At 39.9% G+C, this 25,907-nt stretch overlaps 1 protein-coding gene across 2 annotated transcripts in view; it reads left to right on the top strand.

Annotated features, from left to right (window-relative positions):
- Positions 1 to 25,907, top strand: part of znf609 (zinc finger protein 609) — a 53,890-nt gene that overhangs the window by 4,575 nt on the left and 23,408 nt on the right. Inside the window, exon 2 of one of the 2 annotated variants that reach the window (XM_008120716.3) lies at positions 8,438 to 9,315. The exons of the other annotated variant lie outside the window; for it this stretch is intronic. Coding sequence (XP_008118923.1) covers positions 8,563 to 9,315 — 753 coding nt within the window. The 5' untranslated portion in view covers positions 8,438 to 8,562. The remainder of the gene's footprint in view (positions 1 to 8,437; positions 9,316 to 25,907) is intronic. 2 annotated transcript variants of the gene reach the window in all.

Below are 25,907 nucleotides of genomic sequence, written 5' to 3'. Positions count from 1 at the left end.
TACAGCATGCTTATTGTTCCAGGTGAGCTGCTGCTTTAAAGTTATGAAAATAATATTTCTTTTTAGGTGTCTGCCTGGGTTTATAAACAGCTTCAAGCTAATTATGTACATTTCATTGAAAAGGCAAGGAGGCCTCCTGTGACCCTTGTGGAGCCAGGTGATAATTTAACTGGGTTCAGTTGCTGGTATATATTGAAAAACAATAATGGCTTGCATAAAGGGCACTCTTTAGAAGTGGTGCAGCAGTGCCAAGACCACAGCCAGGTGATTGTTTAGTGCAATGGGGGTGATTTTGTTCAAAGTCTTTTGGTAACAGTAAAATATGTCCCTTTTGTCATTCTGCTTGTTCCCAGCATTCCCACTTCTGAGAGAGATTTAGCATATCTTTGGGGATTCATGGTAGAATTTCTAAACTCAATTCTTCCCAGTCTTTGAACTCCTGAATTCAGAATTCAAGCATAAAAGCTTATTTCCACAAAAGTACATAAAGGCAGACTCCTTTCTTGTACTTCAGTTTTTCCTATAACGTGCAGCAAGTGATTGGCTTAAAATCATAAACAAAAGAAACATCTGGTTGACAAGATCTGTTAATGCATTTTCTGTTGTTATGGATTACCCCTGTTCAGGAGTTGCCTTTGTGGAAGCTTCATAGTGGAGGTCATACAATTTTCTGATAGTGCTATTCAAGTGCAGGATTCCATATGCAGTTACAATTCTGTTAACAAAATGTCTCATCCATAAAATATGCCTTTAGGGCTTTTTTAAAGGAAGAAATATATATTATCAACATTGACAGTGACTGAGAGTTCTAGACTGTTAATTGGGGATTTCAGTCACCATCAGAAAGAACAGCTTTCAGTGGCTTGTGGACTCAATGTTTATAGACTAATTTGATTCTTATATGCTATTAAGGTTAAAAGAACAGGCATTTGAATGTGATAATGGTTGAAATAGTACTTTAAACAAACCTGCTTTGCCAATGGACACTTGGCTCTGCATTAGTTTAGTGATATGGCCAAAGGATACTGCTCAATGCTTTGTTCTGTGTTTCCACAGCAACTCACACTTTTAAAAATATCTATAGATTGCCAACTTTTCCTGTGAATATTCCTCCTTACAGAAGACATAATTCATCTCTGTAGTGAGTGTTGGTTTGCAGTAGGAAATGTCATTGATTTTCAGGGCAGTGTTTATTCTGGATGGCATTGCTTGCTTTCCAAGACTTTTCCTGTGAAAAGTTTCAAGGGGTTAGGTTGAGTATAGTTGAATGGAGAAGAGGAGATCCTAGATGATTTGGCAAGCTATTGTTTAATGACCAGGCACTTTAAAAACCTGGTTTGTTTTTCAGTTGTGTTCTGGCTTTCCTTGAAGCCTATGATAATTCTTAGCTGTGACCTCTGTTTCTTCCAGCAGCATCTGTTAAAATCTTTCATACCTACATTCCCTTTTGAAATAGGGGAAACACTATGTCAGTGGTTCTCAACCTGTAGGTCTCCAGATGTTTTGGCCTTCAACTCCCAGAAATCCTAACAGCTGGTAAACTGGCTAGGATTTCTGGGAGTTGTAGGCCAAAACACCTGGGGACCCACAGATTGAGAACCACTGTGCTATGTGCTGCTTAAAAGCTGAAAATTGCAATTGTAAAAGCATAAAATTTACCCAGTTAGAAATTTACCATACATATCAAAAAGTAGCTTCAAAATTGGCCTTTCTGTGTATATTCAACATTAATACTTAAACAGCTCTTCCCATCTTTGGAATGAATTGATTATAAGTTACTTGTAGAAATGCAGTAATTATTTATGCTGTCATACTTGTCTCGGAGTCTTCTTACATATTTTGGTAAGCACATAGGCTATTGGGACTGACTGGCTATGTGCTACTACATTAGGAAAATCTATTTTCCTTTCATAATCTTTTTAAATGCTGGCTTTTTGCAGAATTCAGAACTTACTAAAAGTATTTGGAGATGCTAGATAAAAGAAATGGAAGCTATGGAAGGTAGTCAATGATGTGATATACGCAAACTCTGTCTCTTATTTTGATCATTTCAAATGTTGTGCATGTTTCTGTCTTGCCTTCTAAAATGGAAAAAGTTTGTGAATTCTTGTAAAGACAGTATTTGATAATGTTCTTCTAAGTCCACATAAGCTCATTGGCTTTAATTGTCTCCAGTCATAGCAGTTGAATTGAGAGAGGCTGAGAGTCTACTATCTGGAAGTTTAGTAAATATAAAAGAAATTTATGCTAGCCTTTGCAATTCTCAGGTGTATGCTTTTTCATTAAGAAAGATAAGTTTCCTTATTTGAAAAAGTAACGTGTTAAATGGAGCCCTTGGTGGTGCAGCAAGTTAAACCACTGAGCTGCTGAACTTGCTGACTGAAAGGTCGGCGGTTCAAATCCGGGGAGCAGGGTGAGTTCCTGCTGTTAGCCCCAGATTCTGCCAACCTAGCAATTCGAACACATGCAAATGTGAGTAGATCAATAGATACCACTCCGGTGGGAAGGTAATGCCACTCCATGCGGTCATGCTGGCCACATTACCTTGGAGTTGTCTATGAACAATGCTGGTTCTTCAGCTTAGTAATGGAGCTCAGCACCAACCCCAGAGTCTGACACGACTAGACTTAATGTCAGGGGAAAACCTTTATCTACCTTTACGTAATGTGTTAAATAGCTATGGACTATCTTAAGCCAACAAGGTGCCCTCCAGATATTTTGGATGGCCTACCAGTAGATTAATCCAGCATAGCCAGTGGTTAGAATCAATGCTTGCTGTTCAACAACACAAGAAAAGCTTCAATATGGGGAGGCATGAGCCATTGTGAAGAGCAAAACTTGCTACTTTTTCTGGTTTGGAGAGCTGCTGAATCTAAAATAGAAGACTGACCCAAGAATAGATGTGGTAGCACAGAAAAGGCCCATTCCAATATGAGGCATTCTGTTCTAACTTCAAAACCTGCATACACGATGGTAGAAGATTGAAGGCAGACATTATTCTTTTAATGCATATGAAGTCCAGTCTCGGTCCAGCATTCCTTTTTAATGGGATATCAAATTGAATTGAGGCTATTATCCAATAACGCAACATTCTATTCATGTTTAGAATTTGTCTTTTCTGTCTCTCGCTATGGAAGCCTTGATGCTGTCAGCGGAGTGGCCTATTTATGATATCCTTGGGGATAGTTTTGATCCAGCCTGGCTGCTGCCCAAGTGCAGTGGGTTCCAGGAAGGAGGGAACAAGCTGTGAAGCTGACATACTCCAGTGACTTGTTTGAGGAGCCAGCCATGAGGTCAGTGAAGAGATCACACCCTGGACAGCCCTGGACTCTTGTTCTGCAGCTGCCTCTACTGAACCTGACCTGTGCTGTTTGCCTCCAGAGGCTGAAGTCATAGGCATTGCTTGTGGCTTATTTCATTTTATTCCATTATTTAGCCTGCCTTTGCTAAGAATGCTTTGAAACTAGTATTATTTTAAAACAGTTTCATGTAATAATTACTTTCCCTGGGATACTTGTTAGTGTAGAACAAGCATTTACCTTTACATCTTGCAATTGAAAGACGAGTACAGAAATTACAGTTGGCTGAAATCGTTCCATAATTCTAATATTACATTTCTTTCTCCTCATCTCTTGGGTAATTTTAGTAGTGGGAACTGAAATAATCTTAGAGCCAGCTCTTTTTTTTCCTTTTTTTAAACAAATGGCCAGAGATAGTTGTAAAACAGTTTTTAGGGAATAGTGGACATCTTATAGAGGAACATAATAACTTCAAAACCTTTACTTACTTCGGTGGCGAAGTGTGTTAAAGCACTGAGCTGCTGAACTTACAGACCGAAAGGTCGCAGGTTCAAATCCCCGGAGCGGAGGTAGCGCCCGCTGTTAGCTCCAGCTTCTGCCAACCTAGCAGTCTGGCGGGAAGGTAACGGCACTCCATGCAGTCATGCCGGCCACATGACCTTGGAGGTGTCTACGGACAACGCTGGCTCTTTGACTTTGAAATTAAGATGAGCACTAACCCCCAGAGTCAGACATGACTGGACTTAAAGTCAGTGGAAAACCTTTACCTTTAACCTACCAATTAAGGACTATTACGAGCATTCTTGGACTATACAGCCCATTTCATCAGATGAAGATGTGTCATGGGCTATATAGTCCAGGAATGCTCGTAATAGTCCTTAAGGTGTGACAAGTCTGTTATCTTGCAGCAAAAGTATTTTATGCCAAAATACTGTAGAAATATTTTGTTTTTTTCTGTAAAAGATGATGTGGCTCAACATGCTAATCTGGTAGTCCTTGTAACTGGTACCTCCATATTGAAGGAGACAGGTGGCTTCAGTTTATTTTGGCTATGTCCATGATGTAGTGGCTGCACAAGCAGCAATTTACATTTAGCTGGACGGACATGGCCCAAAACTTCTTTTACTACTAGACTAATGGAAAGTGACACTGAAGTCCTTTGTTAATTTTATGGACAATTCTGGTTGAAAATGACATCATTTAACCTTGCAACCTTTTTAGACAGTGGTTGTGCACCAGTACTGTAAACAAGACCAATGGTTTGGGGCTGCGATAGCACCTTTTGGTTTTCTGATATGGTCTGGAAAGGAAGAAGTAAAGATTCCTCCCTCCCTCGCCACCAGACAGTTCCTTGAACTGAAAACAGTGTGGTAGGAAGCTCCTTTGTGCACATTTCTCCGTCTAGTCTTCTGGCTGCCAGCTGGCTTTCATTCAACATTGTTTTCATCGCTGGAGAGAGAGCAAGGGAGAGAGAACAACGTCTTAAAAAGAAAAGCTACAAAAAGACATGGGAGTTGCTTCAAAAACAAAAAAAAATCAAACCTGAACAAGGCAGCTAGAGGGAGACCAGTTCTGTTGTGTGAAGAGCTAAGAGTGCTGCAGCTTCCTCTGCAAAGCAAGATGGATCCCCCTGAGTTTCTTTAGTCGGAAAAGGAAACAAAAAAAAAAACAGAATCCTCTGTAGAAGTAGTCTATAGAGGAAAGCTGTGGGCTGACTGCCAGCAAGAGATGGTGGGAGGAGTGACTTGAGAATACAGCACTTGCTCGTGTTTCCACTCTGGTCTCTGGAAAAGTGGGCACTTAAGGGACCGGACGGAGTTACTAGAGCTGGGTCCAAAGCTAATGGGAATGTTTAGGAGTTCTTCCCAGAAAGAGTTTGCCATATTTGTCTAGCTGATGCACTGCTTCTTGTAACTTGCCTTGTTCCCTTCACTTGCCTTCAGTCGCCATGATAGTTCCTGACCGATTTTTGGGGACTGCTGCCTACAGCCAGGGGGCACGTGTACTGCCTTGGACTGATCCAAATGAGACAGAACCTTAAATCCTTTTAGCTTTGCCGTGCTCTAGAGCAGCAGCTGTCTGGTGCTGGAGATTTTCCACTGCTTCTGCTATTCCTTCATGCAGGAATTCCTAAAAGTTAATCAGGTTGAAAATTAGTCAGTCATGTCTGGAAGCAAACAGAGGCTAATCTCGGAGCTCTGGAGATTCAAACACAGGAATGGAAGACATTCTGTTTGTATTACAGCTGAACTGCTCGTGGGATCAATTCGCCTTTGGGTGTCAGATCATTCACAATTAGATTTCCCGTGCCTTTTGTTTCATTGCAAAAGGTCAAAAGCAGTGCAGTCTTTTGTGACTTGCCACAGTGTGTCAAGGCACAATGATCTTTTGGCAGCATGTTGATCCTTTCGCAGAGTATACTCCAGTGTTGCTTGGCGAGATTTGTTTGAAGTGTTTTGATAAGGGCTACAAGTTCAAAGTGATATTTCACATTGGTCTCTAATGACATGGCTTCTTTTTGCAATGTAGATGTGGTTTATAGAGGTAGCTGCCCTTAATGGAGTTGAATTATTTATGCCTGGCACTGCGTGTGTGCAGTGTTCCCAGGCGAAAAGCTGTCTCCCTTAGTATTTCTGTTTCAAGGCGTCTAATAGAATTGCTTGTTGGAAGATTTCCAGCTGGACAAGAGAATACATGCACATCGTGTGTATGGGTGAATTCTTCATGACAAGTACGAAGTGTAGAGGAGCTCATGCATTTGGATTGTTTTCCTCCTATTTGATTTTGGTACTCTTTTCTACTCTCTTTAATGAGTCCAGGGACAATGTTCTGGGAATGTTAGGCTGAATTATAACTGCTTGCAACAGATTCTTTTGGGATTCATTTTAAGATTGCAGTGTGAGTATTTCATTAGTTATATATTCCAGTTCCACTTGTAATTTCAAATAAAACTTATATTGGAACTTGTAGTGTACAATCATGAATCGTGTACCAGTTGCGGCCCAGATTACTTTGGATAAGTAAGTGTACATATGTTTGTTACATTTTAGCATTCAATTTGGGGGGGGGGGGGTAAATTTTCCATTTGGAAGGTTTCCCACACACATCTCAACCTTTCTTTTGAGTGTCTTGAAATACAGTAGAGTCTCACTTATCCAACATAAACGGGCCGGCAGAATGTTGGATAAGTGAATATGTTGGATAATAAGGAGGCATTAGGGAAAAGCCTATTAAACATCAAATTAGGTTATGATTTTACAAATGAAGCACCAAAACATCATATTAGACAACAAATTTGGCAGAAAAAGTAATTCAATATGCAGTAATGCTATGTAGTAATTACTGTATTTATGAATTTAGCACCAAAATATCACGATATATTGAAAACATTGACTACAAAAATGTGTTGGATAATCCAGAATGTTGGATAAGTGAGACTCTACTGTATTGTGTTTTTTTGTGTATGGGTTATTTTAATTCTGCATATGTACAAGTGAAGAAGGGATAGATACAAATTTAATACTGTACATAGTGTACCTGGTTTTCTGCAGCATCGTGGAAACAAAGACAAGCATTACCCTTGAGGCAATTACAGTCTGAATTGAGGGTTGGGAGCAGGGGAAGGAGAGTGAGATTAATAAGATGAGAAAGGAATGAATGTGAACAAATATTGTTCCATGTGCTTAAACTGGCTTGTAGTTTCAGGGAGGATTAAAAGGTTAAAAAGTGAGATATGTTGAGATTTTTTTTTCATCTGATTGCAGCCAAGTCTATCAAAATGCTTACTAGCTGCTCATAAATTACTACCATAATAACAAAATGCATACTTAAAATACAGATAAGAGTGTAAAGTACAAAGACCTGAGCAAAAGAGTAAGCTGTGAGTGGGTTTAAATTCTTGTCAGCCCAAGCATCTGTTGTAGCTGCAGCCTAGTGGAAGTCAGTGTGCCAAAACATTATGGAAGTGGTGGTGACTCAAGACTATCTACAGGTAAGTCTACTTGGGGATTCTTGTAGAGTGGGAGAAAATCTTCAAATCAATTCTAGGGCTAAATCTCACTGGTCTATTGCAGATAAAATTGTGTGATGAGCTGTCTCATAGAAATTAACACAATCCTCCTGCAGCACAGCATCTGTTGTGGTAGCCCTAACCCATGATGCCTTGCAGTGTACATAATTTGAAGGCCTAGCAGTGCACACTGATCATTTCATTTCCTGTATTGTTTGGTTAGTAGTGTGAAATTTATATGGCTGTAACTGTTTCATCATTATTTTGGGATGGCTATGGGAAAGCTATCTTTTCATATGATAGAAATGTCCCATTAACTCCGGAATAGGCATCCTGTCTTGTCAGCTTTGTGTGTGTGTGTATGATAAAAGGCAGTGTGGTGTGCTCTGAGTGTTTAAAAACAGCTTTTATTTAAATAGGTCCCATATATATATAGCAATGCCGATGTCCCTTACACTCAGCATGGAGCAGAAGAAGCCAGAGATGGAGGGGCAGTCATAGCTTGCAGGAAAGCCTAAAACTGCCCTTTGCTACATCTCTTTGTTTGCTAAGAAGATTGTCATTTCATGTGTTAATTGTCTCTTGTAAATATAATTGCCATATACTTAACTTGTGGACTGACTGTCTTGCTCCTTTGTAGCCTCGAGGGAAATACTCATTATGTAGAATCTTCAAAGATACTGTTTTTGGTTATTTAGGAATTTAGACTCACATGATGTGGATGCTTTCATGAATTTTCTCTTGATATGTTTTTGACTTATGTTTCTTGTCTACATAACTCTGCCTGTTCTACTTTAATTTGTTTGTTATTAAACTTCACAATTGAATGTGAGATTTCCCTATTCTCTTCCTGTCACTTTTCAGTAAATGTGTTTCCTGGAGCACCATGTACACATTTTCTCTTTATGGCTTACTAGCCTTCCTTTCTCTGTGATTATCAATGTATGGATGTTCCAGGATTTAGGGACATATAACCACAAAGTCTTATATTCATGAGAAGAATTAAAAAACAAGGATCTGTACATTTCTTTCCATATTATATATGTGTGTACAGTATGTGTGTGCTTTGTTCTCAGATCCATTTGCTGAATCAGCAATGTAATATGTGTTCTTACTTCCCTTTCAACAGTTATGTCGCCTGGGCACAGCTTGATCACTGGAGGCTTGAGAACATAGATGAAGCTGCTCTTCATACCCAAAGGCTGAGGGAGCAGACAAGAGGCTTGAACCTTGAAGAGGGCCGTTAACTCTAAGATGTCCTTGAGCAGTGGAGCTTCCGGAGGGAAAGGAGTGGATGCTAACCCAGTTGAAACATATGACAGTGGGGATGAATGGGACATTGGAGTAGGAAATCTCATCATTGATCTGGACGCAGATTTGGAGAAGGACCAACAGAAATTGGAAATGTCAGGCTCCAAGGAGGTGGGGCTACCAGCACCAAATGCTGTGGCGACACTACCAGAGAACATAAAGTTTGTGACCCCAGTGCCAGGTCCACAGAGCAAGGAAGGCAAATCCAAATCCAAGCGGAGTAAGAGTAGCAAGGACAGTAACAAGACTGCCCCAGGATCTTCCCTGTTTACTCCAAATGAAGGGACCAGTGGAAAGAAGGAGGTTCAGGGGCGCCCTGGGGATGGCATGAACACTGGTGGTTTGGTGGCTGCCATTACCCCAAAGGGCTCTGAGAAATCGGCCAAATCTTCTCGCAGTGTGGCCAACTCAAAGAAGGAGAAGGAGGGGAGTTCTTCAAAGAGTAAGAAAGAAAGGAGTGAGGGTGTGGGCGCTCCAGCAGAAAAGGAGCCAAGTGTACTCCCACCTCTTGCTTTGGCAGTCAGGGTTGGGCAATATGATGGTGGCCAAGGATCAGAATCTTCTGCTACTGCTGCCGAGCAGCTTGGAAGTATAGCTATTGACACAGGATCTGCACTCAATCCTCTGGGAGTTAAGTCAGAGCTGGAAGATGGTGACAGTGAGTGCCGACAGCTCAAAAAAGTCAAGTCGGAGAAGGTAAGATATGGGCTAGTGGTTGGATCTTGTAGATTGCCGCTGCTAGATTCCATTTACCGTGGTTGTAATGAAAATATATTGTCCCAGGATTTGTATATGTTTTTTGGCCAGAAGCAAATTGTTAAATCAGATTATTGTATTTCACTGGGACGAGGTTGAGACAATCATATGAGGAGTGGAATTGGGAAATGGAGTGTTTTCAGAATGCATTTGCTTTTAAGACTTATCTGGGATATTTGTTTGTTCTTTGGCGTGGCTTGTTAAGCTTTTTTAGATATTTGGAAGGGTCAGTCAGTTTTTCAAGGAGATACAGCAAGAGTGGCCTTGGGCACATCCAGAGGGTTCAGAAACAGGCTCAGTATCTAGAGGCTTGTGTGCACTGGATAATTAGATAGGTTATTCCAGTTCACTTTACATTGTTCCAACTGTTTGTACCCAATCTGCTTATAGCAGTGTTCATGTGTCTTGAGAAAGAAAGAGTAGAGATATGAAGTATGAATATCATTGCAGTGTTTACCTGGTGTTTTAAAGAAAGAAGTCAAGGAAATGTGCAAGACTAGTGGCTTTCACTCAGTAAGATCGCTACAGCTGGTAACACATAGGTATATTGCTCATCAGTTTCTACCTGGTTCTCAGAAGTAGAAAGGCGGCTTATGTTTTAGAGTGCCTAGTTTTAGCTTTGTGATAGCTCACTGATTCACACTAGGCATTGACTTTGTCTGCTTTTGAAATGGAAATGAATGCATTGGTATGGGAAACACGACAAAAGGAATATGCACATTTTCAAAATAGGAAGGAAGGAAGGAAGGAAAGAAAAAAACCCAGAGTAGGACTTTCAGTGAGCAGTCTGGAATATACACAACCACTTGTTTTCATGCAGTAAGCTAGCTGGCCCCAATCTGCTACCTACCCTCCAGATGGCTGCTGTAAGGGATTGAGCTCTTGCCTGTGTGTTTTTTTTAAAGCTGTTCAGTGTTTATTTTCTCTGAAGAGCTGTCAAGATTCATCACCTTCATATCATGGATTCTATAGCAAGAGCTATTTGCAAAGAGAGAAGATGTGCTTTGATTTAAGTGCTACAGAAGCCTATTTGAAATTAATGACTGAAATCTCTAGTTTCCAGGGTTATGGTGTATGTAAGAAAGGGAAACATCTTTGCATATTCCAGGATACTCTTCCACCTCCTGTGGATAAGAGCCAGAAAGCTCTTAGGTGGCTTTTACAGAACTGCTTGTGGTTGAAAGAGCTTAACATGTTTGTGTGTGTTTTCATGGTTAAAATCAATGGCTTTCCAGATGTTGCTGGATTACATTTCCCATCTGCCTTATGAAGCTTTGCCAGTAGTGAAGCAGAATTAAATGCAAAGACATGTTCAGGGTCACAGTCACCCATGCTTGTTTGGAAATGAGGAGAGAAAGTCCATTATATGATTTATAGAACAAGTAGTTTGGAATTATTTCCTGCCTGTAGGTTGGAGGTTTCTAGTATATGAAAAAAGTAGTTTGTATACAAAGAAGTAATAATACGTAAAACTTGAATTTCCGGGGTCTGAAACAGAATCTGTAACTCAAATTGGATAGCCTTGTCATATTTAGTGTGAGACCTGGTTCTCTCTTTTTAATGGTTATGAAAATGTACAATAGTATATTGGGAGGTATATCCTGTCAGATAGTAGTAGGCATTGTTTTCCCAACTGAGCAACCTGTGGCTGTCCTGGACATTCTGTGAGTTTTGCAACAAGTTAAAAGCTAACCATATTTATAATGGTATAAAATCAGTAGAGACCATCTGTTGAGCTGTCAGTGGAACTAAGTAGATAGATTCAGTCTATGGGCACAAAGCCCCCCCCCCCCCCCAAGTGAAGCCAGAAGGTCAGTGGAAGAGATGAGGTTCCTTCAGAGCACAAGTAAATACAAAATCGGAATTATCTGTTCTCATGATTAGTAGCCATTGGTGGTGAACAAACTCACGAAGTCGGTTTGTAAACCTGAAGAAGTTTAATTATATTCCCTAGAATTGTTAAGTAGCAGAGGAGATACACTCTCTATCATGATAATCTTCCTGGGTATATATGTCCCCATTCTATAGTTTTGAAGTTAATCAAGGTCTACACTAGTCTTTCTTTCACTTGAAGGGATGGCATAATATGGTTTTAAAATTTAAAAGAGGACTGTGGAAATTTTGTACTCAGTGAATATAACCTCGTAAGATCCTTCATCTCTGTGGTCACCAACCCCAGCTTGGAAGTTCTGAATAGGTTTTACATCCTGCAGTGTTTTTATGATCAACAAATCAGTATTGTCGTTATGGGTTATGAGCACACAAGGGTATAAATCCACGTTGTTTTTTAGTGCAACAGTGACATTTAATTTTACATTATTTTTCAAAAACTTTAAACCAGTAAATTGTAGCTTCCCTGCTTGAATATGAACAAACTTTCCATGCTGTTCTTAATATAAATACATATCCAGACACCAAATTCCACCCATAAATCCAGTTTCTTAGAGGGTTGTGTAACAAGAACAAATCTGCAATCAAACAGAACTGATGAAAATGATTGTGTGATTTCTTTTTTATCTGCATTTCCTCTGAAAATGGGCTTGCATGCATGCCCTTTGTACTGGCCTTAACAGTCCCAATGGGAGTTTCAGAATACTCCCATTAATAAGCTCTTGACTTCCAATGACCCACTGTATTGCCCTTTTCCCCATTTCCATATTCCATTTTATAACAGATTTGTGAGAGTAATCATGTTTTATTTTAAAGTTGTGTGTGTTCATTGGAAACTTTTAACAGATACAGTTCTAATTCACATCTCTTTCCAGGTACTAGTCAGATATGATTACGGTGATTCCCTTGCTCTGCCATTTCAAAAAATAAAACACTATAGTTAAGGGAAACAAATCACTGTTTAAAGTGCCCCATGTCATATTTCTTATAACAGTAGTAATACACACAGAAGGAAACATCAGAAATATATAGTAATACACACAGAAGGAAACATCAGAAATATATACATCAGAAAACTCCAGTGCATTGATAATTGCTTAAACAGAGATGATGGTTTCCTGGCACAGTACATGCATTGCTGGTTGTGGATACTTTATCCATAATTCTGAAATCCCCAATCCTCTAAATAAACCACATGGGTGGCTGGGATGGTGACATATTTGTTTTCTGTTTATTCAGTGTACACAAAGTTAATTTGAGCATAAATTATTAAAAATATGGTGTGAAATTACCTTCAGGCTATGTATAAGGGTTCATATATAATATTTAACATCCTAGCCTCATGATACTGTCATACATTTTATCATATCTGGCACATAATATAACGTAATACTACATACCAGTAGCTCCTTCCATTATTCATTTGGTTATCTGCTCACCTTTTCTTTATCAAATATCTTTCCTTCTGCCTTTGTCCTTCAAAGTGAACCTGTCACCATATCACCCATAAGTTTTGTATTTCTGTTGCTGTTCAAGCACACATCCTACTCATTCATAGGTATACACATTTGTCCCTAGGCACTTACTCCATGCATTTGATGAATCATAGAATCGTAGAGTTGGAAGAGACCTCACGGGCCATCCAGTCCAACCCCCTGCAAGAAGCAGGAAAATCTCATTCAAAGATGATGAAGTGGACTTAGTTTACTGTGTATAGATTCACAGTAACATTTAGTATGTAGATTGAAAGATTCACAAATAAAATTTTATGCTAGAAAACACAAAGTAAAACTTACAATACAATATTACATAGCTGGCATAAAACATGAGCATTTCTGGTATTTGCATGTAAATACACATGCCACTACCCATCTGGTGTGTTATATAGAAACTCCTTCAAGAGTTCAAACAGTTATTGCTTAATGCTCACAGTGTAAGTGACATTCATATAATAGTGCCAGCACTAAGAGTATGTGCTGTGCATTTTTGTTTATAGTATAATCTATGCTAAGAGTTTATGGTGAGTAATATAAAGTTTGGTATAGACATTGTCATTTTGTCTGTATGATACCATTTTCTCCTTAGTACAGGTTAATATAATTTGTGAAACCAAAGAGAAATCAGGAGATTATTATATTAATATTAATAAATATTAATAATATTATATTAATATTAATAAAATAAAGCAGGGAACTTATGGATGGATGTTTCATTATGTTTGACAGCATTATGTTTGACATAATTATTGAGATAGGCCTTTTGCTATTTAGCTGGCTATAAGATTTATGGGAGAGTACTGATTTTTTTCAAATGCAAAAAAAAGGTAAATATGGAATTCTATACCTGGGACTCATACAAATGGATGCACATGATGTGTCATACATCACTTCATTCAGTGAAGAGTAGAGTAGGTTCCAGCTGTAGGTGAACAAAATTTGTTTTCTTGACTGGCATTGTTTATATGCAACAATTTTGTTGCCCTTGTATTCTTTGGGAATGGCAGTGAACAACTCAAAGAAGTACATGGCTGGTAGAAATATTTTGGGTTTTGGAGTACAGTACTGTATTTAACATTTCTGGATAAGGGAGACTCAACCTATATTTTGTATATCTCCTCTGTCATCATTATCCAAAATTTTCCTTCTTTTCATTACTGTTTCTCTTTGCTTGCCCACCCCCAAACACAAACACACTTTGGTGTCCTATAAAGACCTGTTTTTCTTGTTTTTACAGCTATCGCTTGTCAAAATTGGGTTCCTTCCTTATTCTCTGATAGGGTTTACAAACCAGTTGGTGGTTTCTTAGAAGCACAAGGAGTCTGCAGTCATTAACCATTTTCAAAGTCTACTCAGCTGCTTCAGGGCAGACAGTTCGATGTGCATATATACACCAGATAACGAACTGTCACTGAGCTTCACTTCTTTAATAGAAACTTTGGTTTCAGACGTAGAAATAACATGGTAAGAAAAGAGATTCCTACACTTCAAAAAAAGAGAGTAGTTCAACATGTTTCAGCAAACTTGTTATTCGAAACTAACATTTTGTATATGTGAAATGAAACAACCAGTTCTGGTAAGTCTTGCATAACCAAAAACATTTTCAATCTTCTAGAAATCACTTTAAAGCTGCTTCCAAAATGTGTCCAGGAATGCTGTTTCCAAAATGCATTTCTACAGCTTCCAGTTTTCTTATGATTTCCACTTTGATTGTTAAATTTACAGATCTATGTTTTTTCAACATGCCAGGGTAGTTGGTGAGCCAGGCTTTATCTTTCTGTTTTGTTCTTCCCACATCTGAGTAAGTGATTTGGGAGGCAACTGTTTATTTACCTTGCCTCCCCTAAAAAGATTTTATATAAACCAACCTTCTTTATCAGGCACTTTTAAAACCGAGGCATGCTTGTATTCTTAGGCTTAGGAAAGGTGGACAGATCTTTCTGTTGTCTAAGGCAACTGGAGTTTAGACGAAGCCTGTGAACACTTCAGATTGAAGAAAAAATACTTTTGCAGTCTCTAATGGCAGAATCGGAATGTCCTGTGAATCTGAATTAGAACAGCAACTTGTTGTAACCATAAACCACATGGTTATTTTCTGCTTTCTTTGTTCAGGCGCTCATCCTCTCACATCTGCTGAACAGATGGAGGCTTTTTGTTTGCTTTAGAATGAGCTAGCTGCTGCTATTGTAGCAAGATTTCCTTTCACAGGTGACACTATTAAGGTAGGAAAGAGCCAGGCAAGGTGTGGGGATTGCTGCAGTGTGTCTCAAGTGAAATGTGTGCTTGCTTCTGTATGGGGTGGAACAAAAATGACCGCTTTGAAATTCTAGTACATAGCCTTCTTTCAGTCCTGCATCTTTGTACTTGGTAACGACAGCCCATTTATTAGAAAAGTATGTTTCTGTACAAGATCATGGAAAAAAACCTATAAAAATGCTTTCCAAGTGTGTGGTGTCTTGGAGTTCTCTGTGTTCTAATTCTCAAAATGCCAGGGTGAGAGAAGGTTTCTCACTTTGAAGCCAGAGTGCAAGGTTCTTCCTGTAAAACTAATCTCTGTGTTCGTAGTCTTGTTACTACCGTCTCCCTCAGGCAGTCTGTCAAGTAAATCTACCTGGGAGAAAAAAAGGTGGGAAATCTTAGCAAATGATCTTTGGCTGAGCAATTACCTATGAAGGGCAAGTTTTTGCTAGGAACTAGCTTATTGCAGCTGTAGGAAACTCTGTTTTGAAATCTGAAAGAATCCTGTAGGGAAAGGAGAGACTGGGCTACAAGCCCAACATCTCTGTGAGGTTGTGATAGTGCTGATACCTGAAAACTTGTATGCATGGGCTACCTAGGTCTGCCTTCTCTGGGGAGACAGGTTGACCTGGATAACAGTTTGGAGGGCATAGAACATTGCTCACTGTACTTTTAATAATACCTGCTTGTATCTGTTATTCAGGCAACAATTTGGTTTGCAGGAAAAGCACAGAAAGTATGTATGTGTTGAGTATGATGTTCAGTGTTCAGTATGATGACTATAGCATCCGTAGCTTCAGAAATCAGATCTTGTACCATCTAGCTAGGTAACATAGGACATTTCAGGTGAAAAATTGTTGTTGGATCTTCTTCTGACGCTGGAAATTTTAGGAGTAAATTGATCTGTACAGGAATTGAATAGTAATGTTCCAGTGATAGATTGGTGGTCTTTACCAGTAGACTCAAGTGTCCAGTGAAGTTTTCACCATCTGGTTTCTTCCAAATAGGGTAACGTTCATTCTTCTACTTGCAGTGAAAATCATATGTATTAGATTCATAGTTATTTAGATTTGTCTGTCTTTTGCTCTTTTTTGGTTGAAGTCTTGGCATCTTCTAATGTTCTGCCACTTAAATCTGTTTTTAGAAACTGTATATCAAAATGGAGGTGGGGAAGGTAGAGAGGGCTGGATTGATGAGAGATTGAGTTAATTGAAAAAACAAATGTTATTGCTGCCAGATCATTCATGAAGTAATATGATGCATTAATATAGAATTTAGCATATCAGCTTTCAATCTGGTGGTGAAATTCAGAAGTATTCCCACTATCATATCCTGTTTAGGTTGCAATGAGTAAAATATTCTGGTCGGTTTAACAGTCTATGAGATTTACATTATGTTTCTGCTTCATCTTCTGCTTTAATCCATGAGAGTTCCAAATTTATTACCCTGTTTTCTGATACATGTTTTCTGCTTAATAGAAGAATCAAAACAGTAGAGCTCTGTGAGACTTTAGACTAGACAGTCTAAATCCTCAAGCCTTCAGTGATATTTTCATAAAACGTTGTGTCCTCTAAGATAAAACAAAGGAGAACATGAAAACAGACATCTATAAAAATAATAAATACTACCATGCCAACTGAAACATTGGTTTTAGTATAATGTTGAATGCTGGAGAATAATGTGATAATCCATTCTGAGCAGTTGTAGCTACACACTGTGTTAGATTTGTTGTTGTTTTCTGAGGATGGAGCAATGTGAGGGAGATTCAGTAAAGAAACAAGGGCTTCTCTTGACTAGGACTGGAGAACTCCTAAAGTCTAGTTTTAACACCAGATTTCCTGAAGTCCAGGTGATGAGCAAGAAAAAAGTGATAGCAGGCTGATGCCACTGAAAGTTTTAAAAAATGACTTGATATTGCAAGAATTTACTTTCCCAAATAGAGCCATATTCATCAGAAGCTATCTTTTGTGTCCAGTATTGATTTGCTGAACTGGTATTCAGTCAATGCAAATCAAGATTTGGCAAGTGTGAAGTTATGATACTTGGGGACAGTGTGAAGTAATTTAAGAAACCTTTAACCTCACATTGCAAGTTTTAGTGCACTATTCTGTACCTCTGCCATTGGATTCATCCATATAGTACAATCCTTGAGAAATTAATTTTAAATGTATTAATCAGGTGTTTCATTGTGATGGGGTTTGATGCTTATTGCATTAAGTATTAGTAGTTTTCTCTATCCTACCACAGAGGGAATGATAGTGTACATAGGATTCCCAAGGCAGTCTGCTACATTGGCATTGACCAGTCTTTTTAACATCTACATGAAACCGCTGGGAGACGTCATCCGGAGTTTTGGAGTTCGGTGCCATCTCTATGCAGATGACACCCAACTCTACTACTACTTTCCACCGAACTCCAAGGAAGCCCCCCAAATACTGAACCAATGCTTGGCAGCTGTGATGGGCTGGATGAGGGCGAATAAGCTGAAGCTTAATCCCGACAAGACAGAGGTCCTCCAGGTCAGTTGTATGTCCGATCGGGGTATTGGGTGGCTACCTGTGCTTGACGGGGTCGCACTCCCCCTGAAGGCGCAGGTCCGCAGTTTGGGAGTCCTCCTGGACTCAGCGCTGACGCTTGATGCTCAGGTGTCGGCGGTGGCTGGGAGGGGCCTTAGCACAATTAAAACTCGTGCGCTAACTGCGACCTTACCTCGTGAAGTCTGATCTGGCCACGGTGGTCCATGCCTTAGTTACCTCTAGACTGGACTATTGCAATGCACTCTACGTGGGGCTGCCCTTGAAGACGGCCCGGAAACTCCAACTAGTTCAACGTTCGGCAGCCTTGCTTCTAACTGGAGCTAATTATAGGGAGCGGTCAACCCTCCTGCTTAAGGAGCTCCACTGGCTGCCGTTCACCTTCCGGACCCAATTCAAGGTGCAAGTGATCACCTACAAAGCCCTGAACGGTTTGGGACCCTCCTACCTTGGTGATCGCCTCTCCCCCTACGAACCTGCACGATCTCTTCGTTCGTCGGGGGAGGCCCTCCTCTCGCTCCCACCTCCGCCACAAGCACGGTTGGTGGGGACGAGAGAGAGGGCCTTCTCCGTGGTGGCCCCCCGGCTCTGGAACTCGCTCCCCAGGGAAATCAGGCAAGCCCCCACCCTGGTAGCATTCAGAAAGAGCTTGAAAACCTGGCTCTTTACTCAGGCCTTTAGATAAAGATTGCAAATCCAGAAGCAATCTGTATCTGTGACCATTCTTGTACTGGTTTGCACTTTTTACCTTTGTCAACTCGATATAGACACAGGGTCTATTCCCATCCCACTTTGCACTTCCAAGAATTTGCAGCACATTATCGGTCACCTCGTGTTTACAATATTTATATGGTGCACCTTACCCAGTCTACTTTTACAATCTCTCCGTTTTAATCCATGTTTTTATTAGTTCTTGTTTTTATTGGCTAATGTTTAAATTTTTTAATGGTGCATGTTTTTGTCTATTGCTGTGTTTTATACTACTACTGTTTTTATTCGGGCTTGGCCCCATGTAAGCCACCCTGAGTCCCCTTTGGGGAGATAGAGGCGGGGTATAAAAATAAAGTTGTTGTTGTTATTATTATTATTATTATTATTATTATTATTATTATTATTATTATTATTATGCAGTTGTTTTATCACTAATTTTATGGATTCCTATTTGTATTTTAGTTTGTTCAGAAATGTCTCGTTAATTTATGTATGAGCACTTAAGCTAGGGAGACCTTTCTTCCACTCTCAACTGTTTTCTATCTCTGCTATACTAATTTAGAACTCATTGACCCAAAAGACTTCCTTGGCAATGCTTTGCTGTTTCAACAATTCCTGTGTGGTGTGTATGAGGCGGTACATCTTCCTTGTAGAGAACAGAAGCAGCCCTTGCATATTTGTAACCACCCAGTTAAAAATGTTTGTTAGCTATTGACTAGTAAGATAATGGGTTATGGATATATTTTGTGTTCTGGCAAGAACAGAACTGGATAACTGCAGAGTTTGGAAATACAGTATGACAAGCAACGGCATTTCCCTGGCCCTATACCCTTTTGTGCAACCTGAGATCTTTGCACTGAGCCAGCTTAACCCAATTAAGCCTGCTTTGATATGTTCTCAGTTCTGTTCTAAAATGACTATAGATTACACATTGGAGCTTTTTTATTGTGCCTAACAAATCCTTTCCCCCACCCTCTACATCTCTGGTTATCTTTCTGCTTAACACCAAGCCAAGTGAGTAGTTCTGATGAGCTTAAAAGCTCATATGTTAGCCTGTCCTAATAAACTTGGAGCGATTGTCCTTCTGTTACTAATGTCCAAGAAGTCCCCTGGTGGCACAGTGGGTTAAACCCTTGTGCTGGCAGGACTGATGACTTGAAGGCTGGGTTGCTGACCTGAAGGTTGCTGGTTCAAATCCAACCTGGGGAGAGCATGGATGAGCTTCTTCTATTAGCTCCAGCTCCATGCGGGGACATGAGAGAAGCCTCCCACAAGGACAGTAAAAACATCAAAAACATCTGAGTGTCCCCTGGGCAGTGTCCTTGCAGACAGCCAATTCTCTCAACATTAGAAGCTCCTGTCACACACACACACACACACACACACACACACACACACACACACACACATAATGTCCACATTTTGTTAGTGCTTTTTGGTAATATCATTGTGCTTTGCTGCTCTCATTACTGGCCCCTTTAAAGATCTGGCAGAGTGGATTTCTTGGAAAGACTTCTTGCAAACATTCAGCATCATTTTTGATAAATGAGATGGCATTGGTGGCTACTTCAGACATAAGTAAGGCTATTAAGTGTGCAAGCTGACTGAGCCATAGCCCAGTGCCTGGTTTCTTAATATTTATGGCTCCATTCCCAGTACTAATGGCTAGGGCAGGTGGTGCATCAGTTGACTGTACTTGTGTGTCTGGTTTAACAAATCAAGACATTTTAAAGAAAATTTCTGGACTGGTATTTTGAATCTTTGGTTGCTGCTCTTCTTATTCTTCTGACAGGGAGAATGTTGTTGTTGTTTGTTAAAATCAATTTACTGATATACTGTTTGTTTAGATTCTGCATTTGTAACATCTACTTTTAGGCTGCTACATTAGCTACATTTTCATAACTGGGCTTAATACCAAAACAGAAATCCCAACATTCAGGTTGAAACCAAATGTGCAAAATAAATATGCTCTGGGCTAGCAGAGGGAGACAGACTTTCATCCCAATCCAATTAGAGTGCTGTAGTATGCAAGCCCCTGGTTTCACAGTGTGTTAAAGCGCTGAGCTGCTGAACTTGTGGACCAGAAGGTCCCAGGTTCAAATCCCGGGAGCGGAATGAGCACCCGCTGTTAGCCCCAGCTCCTGCCAACCTAGCAGTTCGAAAACATGCAAATGTGAGTAGATCAATAGGTACCGCTCCGATGGGAAGGTAATGGCGCTCCATGCAGCCATGCCATCCACATGACCTTGGAGGTGTCTATGAACAATGCCGGCTCTTCGGCTTAGAAATGGAGATGAGCACCAACTCCCAGAGTCGGTCACGACTGGACTTAACGTCAGGGGAAACCTTTACCTTTTAGTATGCAAGCAGAGTAGAACTTGAAAAATTGCAGCAACTGCAACAAATGCCTTTAACATGGCAAAGAGGTAAGCAGCAGTAGAAGTGAGAAGCTATTAAACCATGAAGCAAAGTGTTATCTACAGACGTACTGAATCAGCTGGTGGACAGTTGTTACAAGTGCTTCCCTGTCTGTCATCCTCCCTTCCCTTCTGACCCAGCTTGTCCTGCTGTGATCTGACACACACATTGTCTTTGATTTCCTCTTTCTAAGACTGACATTTGGCTCTATAAAAGCATTTCCTTATTTGGGAAGTAAAAAAAGCCATGTGGTAGTGCTTCCCTTTTGACAGAGGTTACAACTAGCCCACCAAAGAATGTCTTTGAATGCTTAAAGAGTTAAGTGGCTGCAGAGACCAAAGGAAGTCAAAGCAGTTCTGCATCTTTGGGTTACTTAAATCTGAGATTTTGTCCAACATGGTTTGTGAGGCATCTGCCCTTGGCCTGTGCTCAGGATTTCCCTTCTTGTCAAACCTCTGTAACAACGCGTAACATTTTCCTAGTTTTGTTACCAATGCAAAGTTAATAGTTTCAGTAATTTCATTGTGAGGCACAGCACTGAGAGGTAACTCATCAGGAGACTTAGTTCATCTCTTTCTTGCAGGCAGGTGGTCTGATAGATAAAGAATCAGACCCTCTATTCTGTTTCTGATGCAGCCTTTCTCAACTGTTATTATTTATACAGGAAATTACAATCCTTCCTGCAGTTCATAATTGCGTATTTTTACTTGAACCTGTTTTTCATATATGAATTTATTGTCTAGAAATATAAACAAATGAGAGGATATCACATATAATGTTTTGCATATTGATATCTTTCTCTTAGTGCAGCCATCATGCCATTCACTGTGAATGAAGAACTATTTTAGATTTAGCAGGTATTTTTTTTAGGTTTGGCTTCATATGTGTGACTTTTACTCACTGTCAGATCTGCTTTGAACTGCGACTGGTTCAAAATACAGCAGTCAGATTTGTTACAGGAACATCTAGGAGTGAGCATATCACACCTATCCTAAAGTCACTCCACTGGATGCCAATTAGTTTCTGGGCAAAGTACAAGGTATTGGTTGTTACCTTTATAGCCCTACATGGTTTGAGTCCAGGTGACCTAAAGGATCGCCTTCTCCCATACAATTGCCCCCACACACTTTGATCTTCTGGGAGGTGTCTGCTCCAACCAGCCAGAACCCGATTGACAATTACCACCCAGAGGACCTTTTCATTGGCCGCCCTACAACTGTGGAACAACCTGCCAGAAGAACTCTGAAGGCTAAATGAGCTGTCGGAATTTAAAAACCATGTAATGACCTAGCTCTTCTGGCAGGCCCATCCAGACAGTCTTTAAACATGAATTTTAAGCGTCCTTTGTTTTAGCATGTTCTTTGTAGAAATACATTTTGGTATGTAACTTTGGAGGTACGTTTTAGTGTGTATATTTATAGTATTTTTTGCTGTGCTTATGTATTTGAGCCATGAGGAGAGGTGGGTAAGAAATAATAATAATAATAATAATAAATCGAAAGCCAAATTAACAAAGAAAAAACATGGCTGTGGCTCACAAATGGAACTATGAAAAAGGAGACGGAGGGCCTGATTCTGGCAGCCCAAGAACAAGCCATTAGAACCAATGCCATCAAAGCCAAAATTAAAAGTAGACGACAGATCCTAAATGTAGACTCTGCAATGAAGCAGATGAAACAATAGATCACATCCTCAGCTGCTGCAAGAAGATCGCACAGATAGACTACAAGCAGAGGCATAACACCGTTGTTCAGATGATTCATTGGAACTTGTGCCACAAATACCATCTGCCTGCGACAAAAAACTGGTGGGATCACAAGCCGGAAAGAGTGACAGAGAATGAACATGTCAAGCTACTTTGGGACTTCCGAATTCAGACAGACAAGGTTTTGGAGCACAATACTCCTGACCTCACAATCGTGTTAAAAAACCAAGTATGGATTGCCGAAGTTGCAACCCCAGGGGACAGCAGGATTGAAGAGAAACAACTGGAAAAGCTGACACGATATGAGAACTTAAAGATCAAATTGCAAAGACTCTGGCACAAGCCAGTCAAGGTGGTCCCAGTGGTGATCGGCACACTGGGTGCAGTGCCTAAAGACCTTGGCCTGCACTTAAACACAATCGGCACTGACAAAATCCCCACCTGCCAGCTGCAGAAGGCCACCTTACTGGGATCTGCACGCATTATTCACCGATACATCACACAGTCCTAGACACTTGGGTGTGTCCGACGTGTAGTCAAATTCAACAGCCAGCAGAATGTCTGCTGTGGACTCATTTTGTTGTGTTTCAAATAATAATAATAATAATAATAATATACTGAATGTGTAGATTTGTCGCAGAAGAGGGAAAAGGAAAGTTTTTTATGGAAGTGTTTTCTCTTAGAACTGTGCAGTAGTGCTCTTTATTATCCAAAAGGATTTCTCTCAGCATTGTAATTGTTGCTCTGTGTGTTATAGATTGGACAGATTTAGAGCAGCGACTAGTAGCACATCTATGATTATTGATCCTGAGATTCATCCAGTGGACTTGAATTGTAAGAACATTTGCTGTAATGCAGTGTTTCTTCTTCTTAGGATGATGCAGGGATGCCATTTTCCACATGACATTAAAAACATGAGAACCAAATCAGGCCAAAATGGCCTTTCAATTCCATATTGTCTGGATTAGACCATAAAAGCCTCATAGGAAACTTTCAGGAATGCTATGGTTGTTTGCTTTAGGGAAAGGCTGCTTATGGCTAGAGCTCCTATCCTGCTTGGGAAAGGGCTCACTCTAAGTCTCTATTATTAGAAGGTAGGCTGCAAAATAACCCTGTGTGAAAGCCTAAAGTGCAGTTGCCCATCACTATATTCATCTAAACAGGCCAGTGCTTGATCTGAAGCAGCTTCTTCTCTTCCTGTGTGAGCTAATTATGTTTGAACCCAGTACCTGGCAATTAGAGATATACTGCCCTGGATTCAAATGTCCAAGTGTTGGTTGTCTCAACCAGCTACTAAGACATTAACCATGGCTCTTTACCCAGTTTAAAAGGAACTTAGACCCCACGGACAGATGGCCAAAATAGTCCCTGCCTTGCTGAAAGCTTGCTAAGTGAAAGCAGCCATGCCAACTAACTGGTTCAAGTACTTTGCCTGAAATGACCCTGTCATCCATAAACTTTGCAGCTGGCCTCTCAGATTGTATTCCTTCATAGCTTAGACTTTGCAGAAAGCTCCACCAGTCAGCAGTAAAAAGAAATGCTGGTAATTCCAGGACAGCAAAAGGAAGTTTCCTTTCCCCCCTAAAAGTTATGTTTTATGTTTCAGTAAGAGCAAATAATTTTATTTTGTGGAATCACTTCCATGTCACATTTCTGAAACTGATTTTCATTGCCATGTGGCTAGCCTCTTTCATCTGACTGCTTCCAGAGTTATGCATTGGCTTCCTCCTGTCAACAAGAGTAATGTAAACTCTAGTGCTACATTTGCATAGTTAACCTTGCTGAAAGGGTTTCTTTATCTGAAGCAAACTGTCAGGATTCACAGGATGTGGAATCTTGCGGGTGAATGTTGAGCTCACTTAGGTGCCCAGGAAACTGTTCTTTTCTCTCTCCTTTTTGTTGCTGTAGAAAAAGCCATGTGCAGCCCACACAGGTGCCCTTTCTTGAAAAATAGCTGACCTTTGCAGCCAGGAATGGGTAATACAAAAGCAGTAAGTAAGATTAGAAGCATAAGTTTGCAGCCATCTGCAAAAAGAACCCCATTTTACTTCATATTTTCAATTCAGGAAATGTAGTCAAGGGCAGCTGTATTGCCCAAACAAAAACAGCAAAATCCATCCTGTCATAATAGCTTTATCAGGCCAACCCAAAGCCACAAAATACATCATAGTAGCTTTCAAAGCTTCACAAGGTTCTTTATCAAGTATCTTTTTTCGCTACAGTATGAAAAAGGTTTTAGTTCTAACACCTGGTGCCACCATTTATCATTAGTTTTCAAGTGGAAACTAGAATATCTTGGTTTTGGTGACACTGAAATGGATTCATTTCAGCCAAAAAATTGGCTCCACTTTTTCATGATACTGTAGGTGCTTTGTGCTGTTTGTATGTGAAATATATTTCATTCAGGACAACTTCCAGAGCCTGAATAAACTTTATTTTCTGAGATTCAGCCAGCTCTGGTGCTAGTTTTGTTCCCATCTTTTATTCTGGGGTGTTTGCTGGATTTTACACCCCTTCCCACTCTGAGCCTATCTAGATGTCATTGACTGCAATTCTCATCAGCCTTGGCCCTTATGCGAGCTTAGTTATCTGTCCCTGTTCTGGGAGCTCTTGTGACAGTTGTAACCTGTTCAGATTCATTTATTAAAGCTGAATAGTTTGTCTCATTTCACAGCCTCTGAATGTCTTGATGAATTGACTGGATCTGCTAGTAGATTTCAAATGTGTATTTTCCTAATCTGCCAAAGGGAAGACTGAAGAAAACCAGAAAGGATAGAGGGGGTATGAACTAATGTTAATCTTACCTGTCGCTGAGGGTTTTTTTTACCTGCCACTATGGGGTTTCTTTCTTTTCTTGGGAAAAAAGGGGAGCAGCAACTTGCTCTTGTCATTTATCAGCTGCTGAGCTTGTTTGAATTATTCTCTTTGCCAGTTTCATGCTTCTTGTTTTAACTTCTGAGAGATAAGTGACTGTGTTTTTGCATTCATTTTCTTTTACTGATTATCCTGTCCTCAAGTAGGACACAAAAGCTGGCAAGCAGAGCAAGAACTGTAGGCTGACCATTTTGTTTGGCTAGATAATATTTGGCCAAGTTAAACATTTCATTTACCTAGTAAAATAGTCCTAGATTGTGTTGTCGAAGGCTAGATTCCCCCTCTTTTATCTTTTGTGAGGGTAATTACAGTAGTAAAAAGAAATGTATTATTAAGACTTCTGTTTTATTTGCAAATGATCTCCATCTTAAAAAAATTGGAATATCTTTATGTTATGGTTTAGGACTTCTAAATATTAAATTATACTATTGCACCTGCTGTTTTGTGTGGTTGAAGTAATGGATTTTGCTTAGAGGTGAGAGACTTTTGGAATGTAAAGGCCATGATTTTAGATTTGGATGGATTGCTTATTTATGATATGATAATGTCATTCTTTATATATATTGTAGATTGAGTATCCCTTATACAGAATTCTAAAATATTCTAAAATCTAACATTGTCCACCTGTGTGAATTTATTTTCTGATAATTCAATATACAATAACTT

Source organism: Anolis carolinensis, unplaced genomic scaffold (genome assembly GCF_035594765.1).
Source record: "Anolis carolinensis isolate JA03-04 unplaced genomic scaffold, rAnoCar3.1.pri scaffold_11, whole genome shotgun sequence".
Taxonomy (NCBI): Eukaryota; Metazoa; Chordata; class Lepidosauria; order Squamata; family Dactyloidae; genus Anolis; species Anolis carolinensis.
The sequence above is the reverse complement of the archived record's forward strand: the minus strand, read 5'-3'. Positions and strand labels throughout refer to the sequence as shown.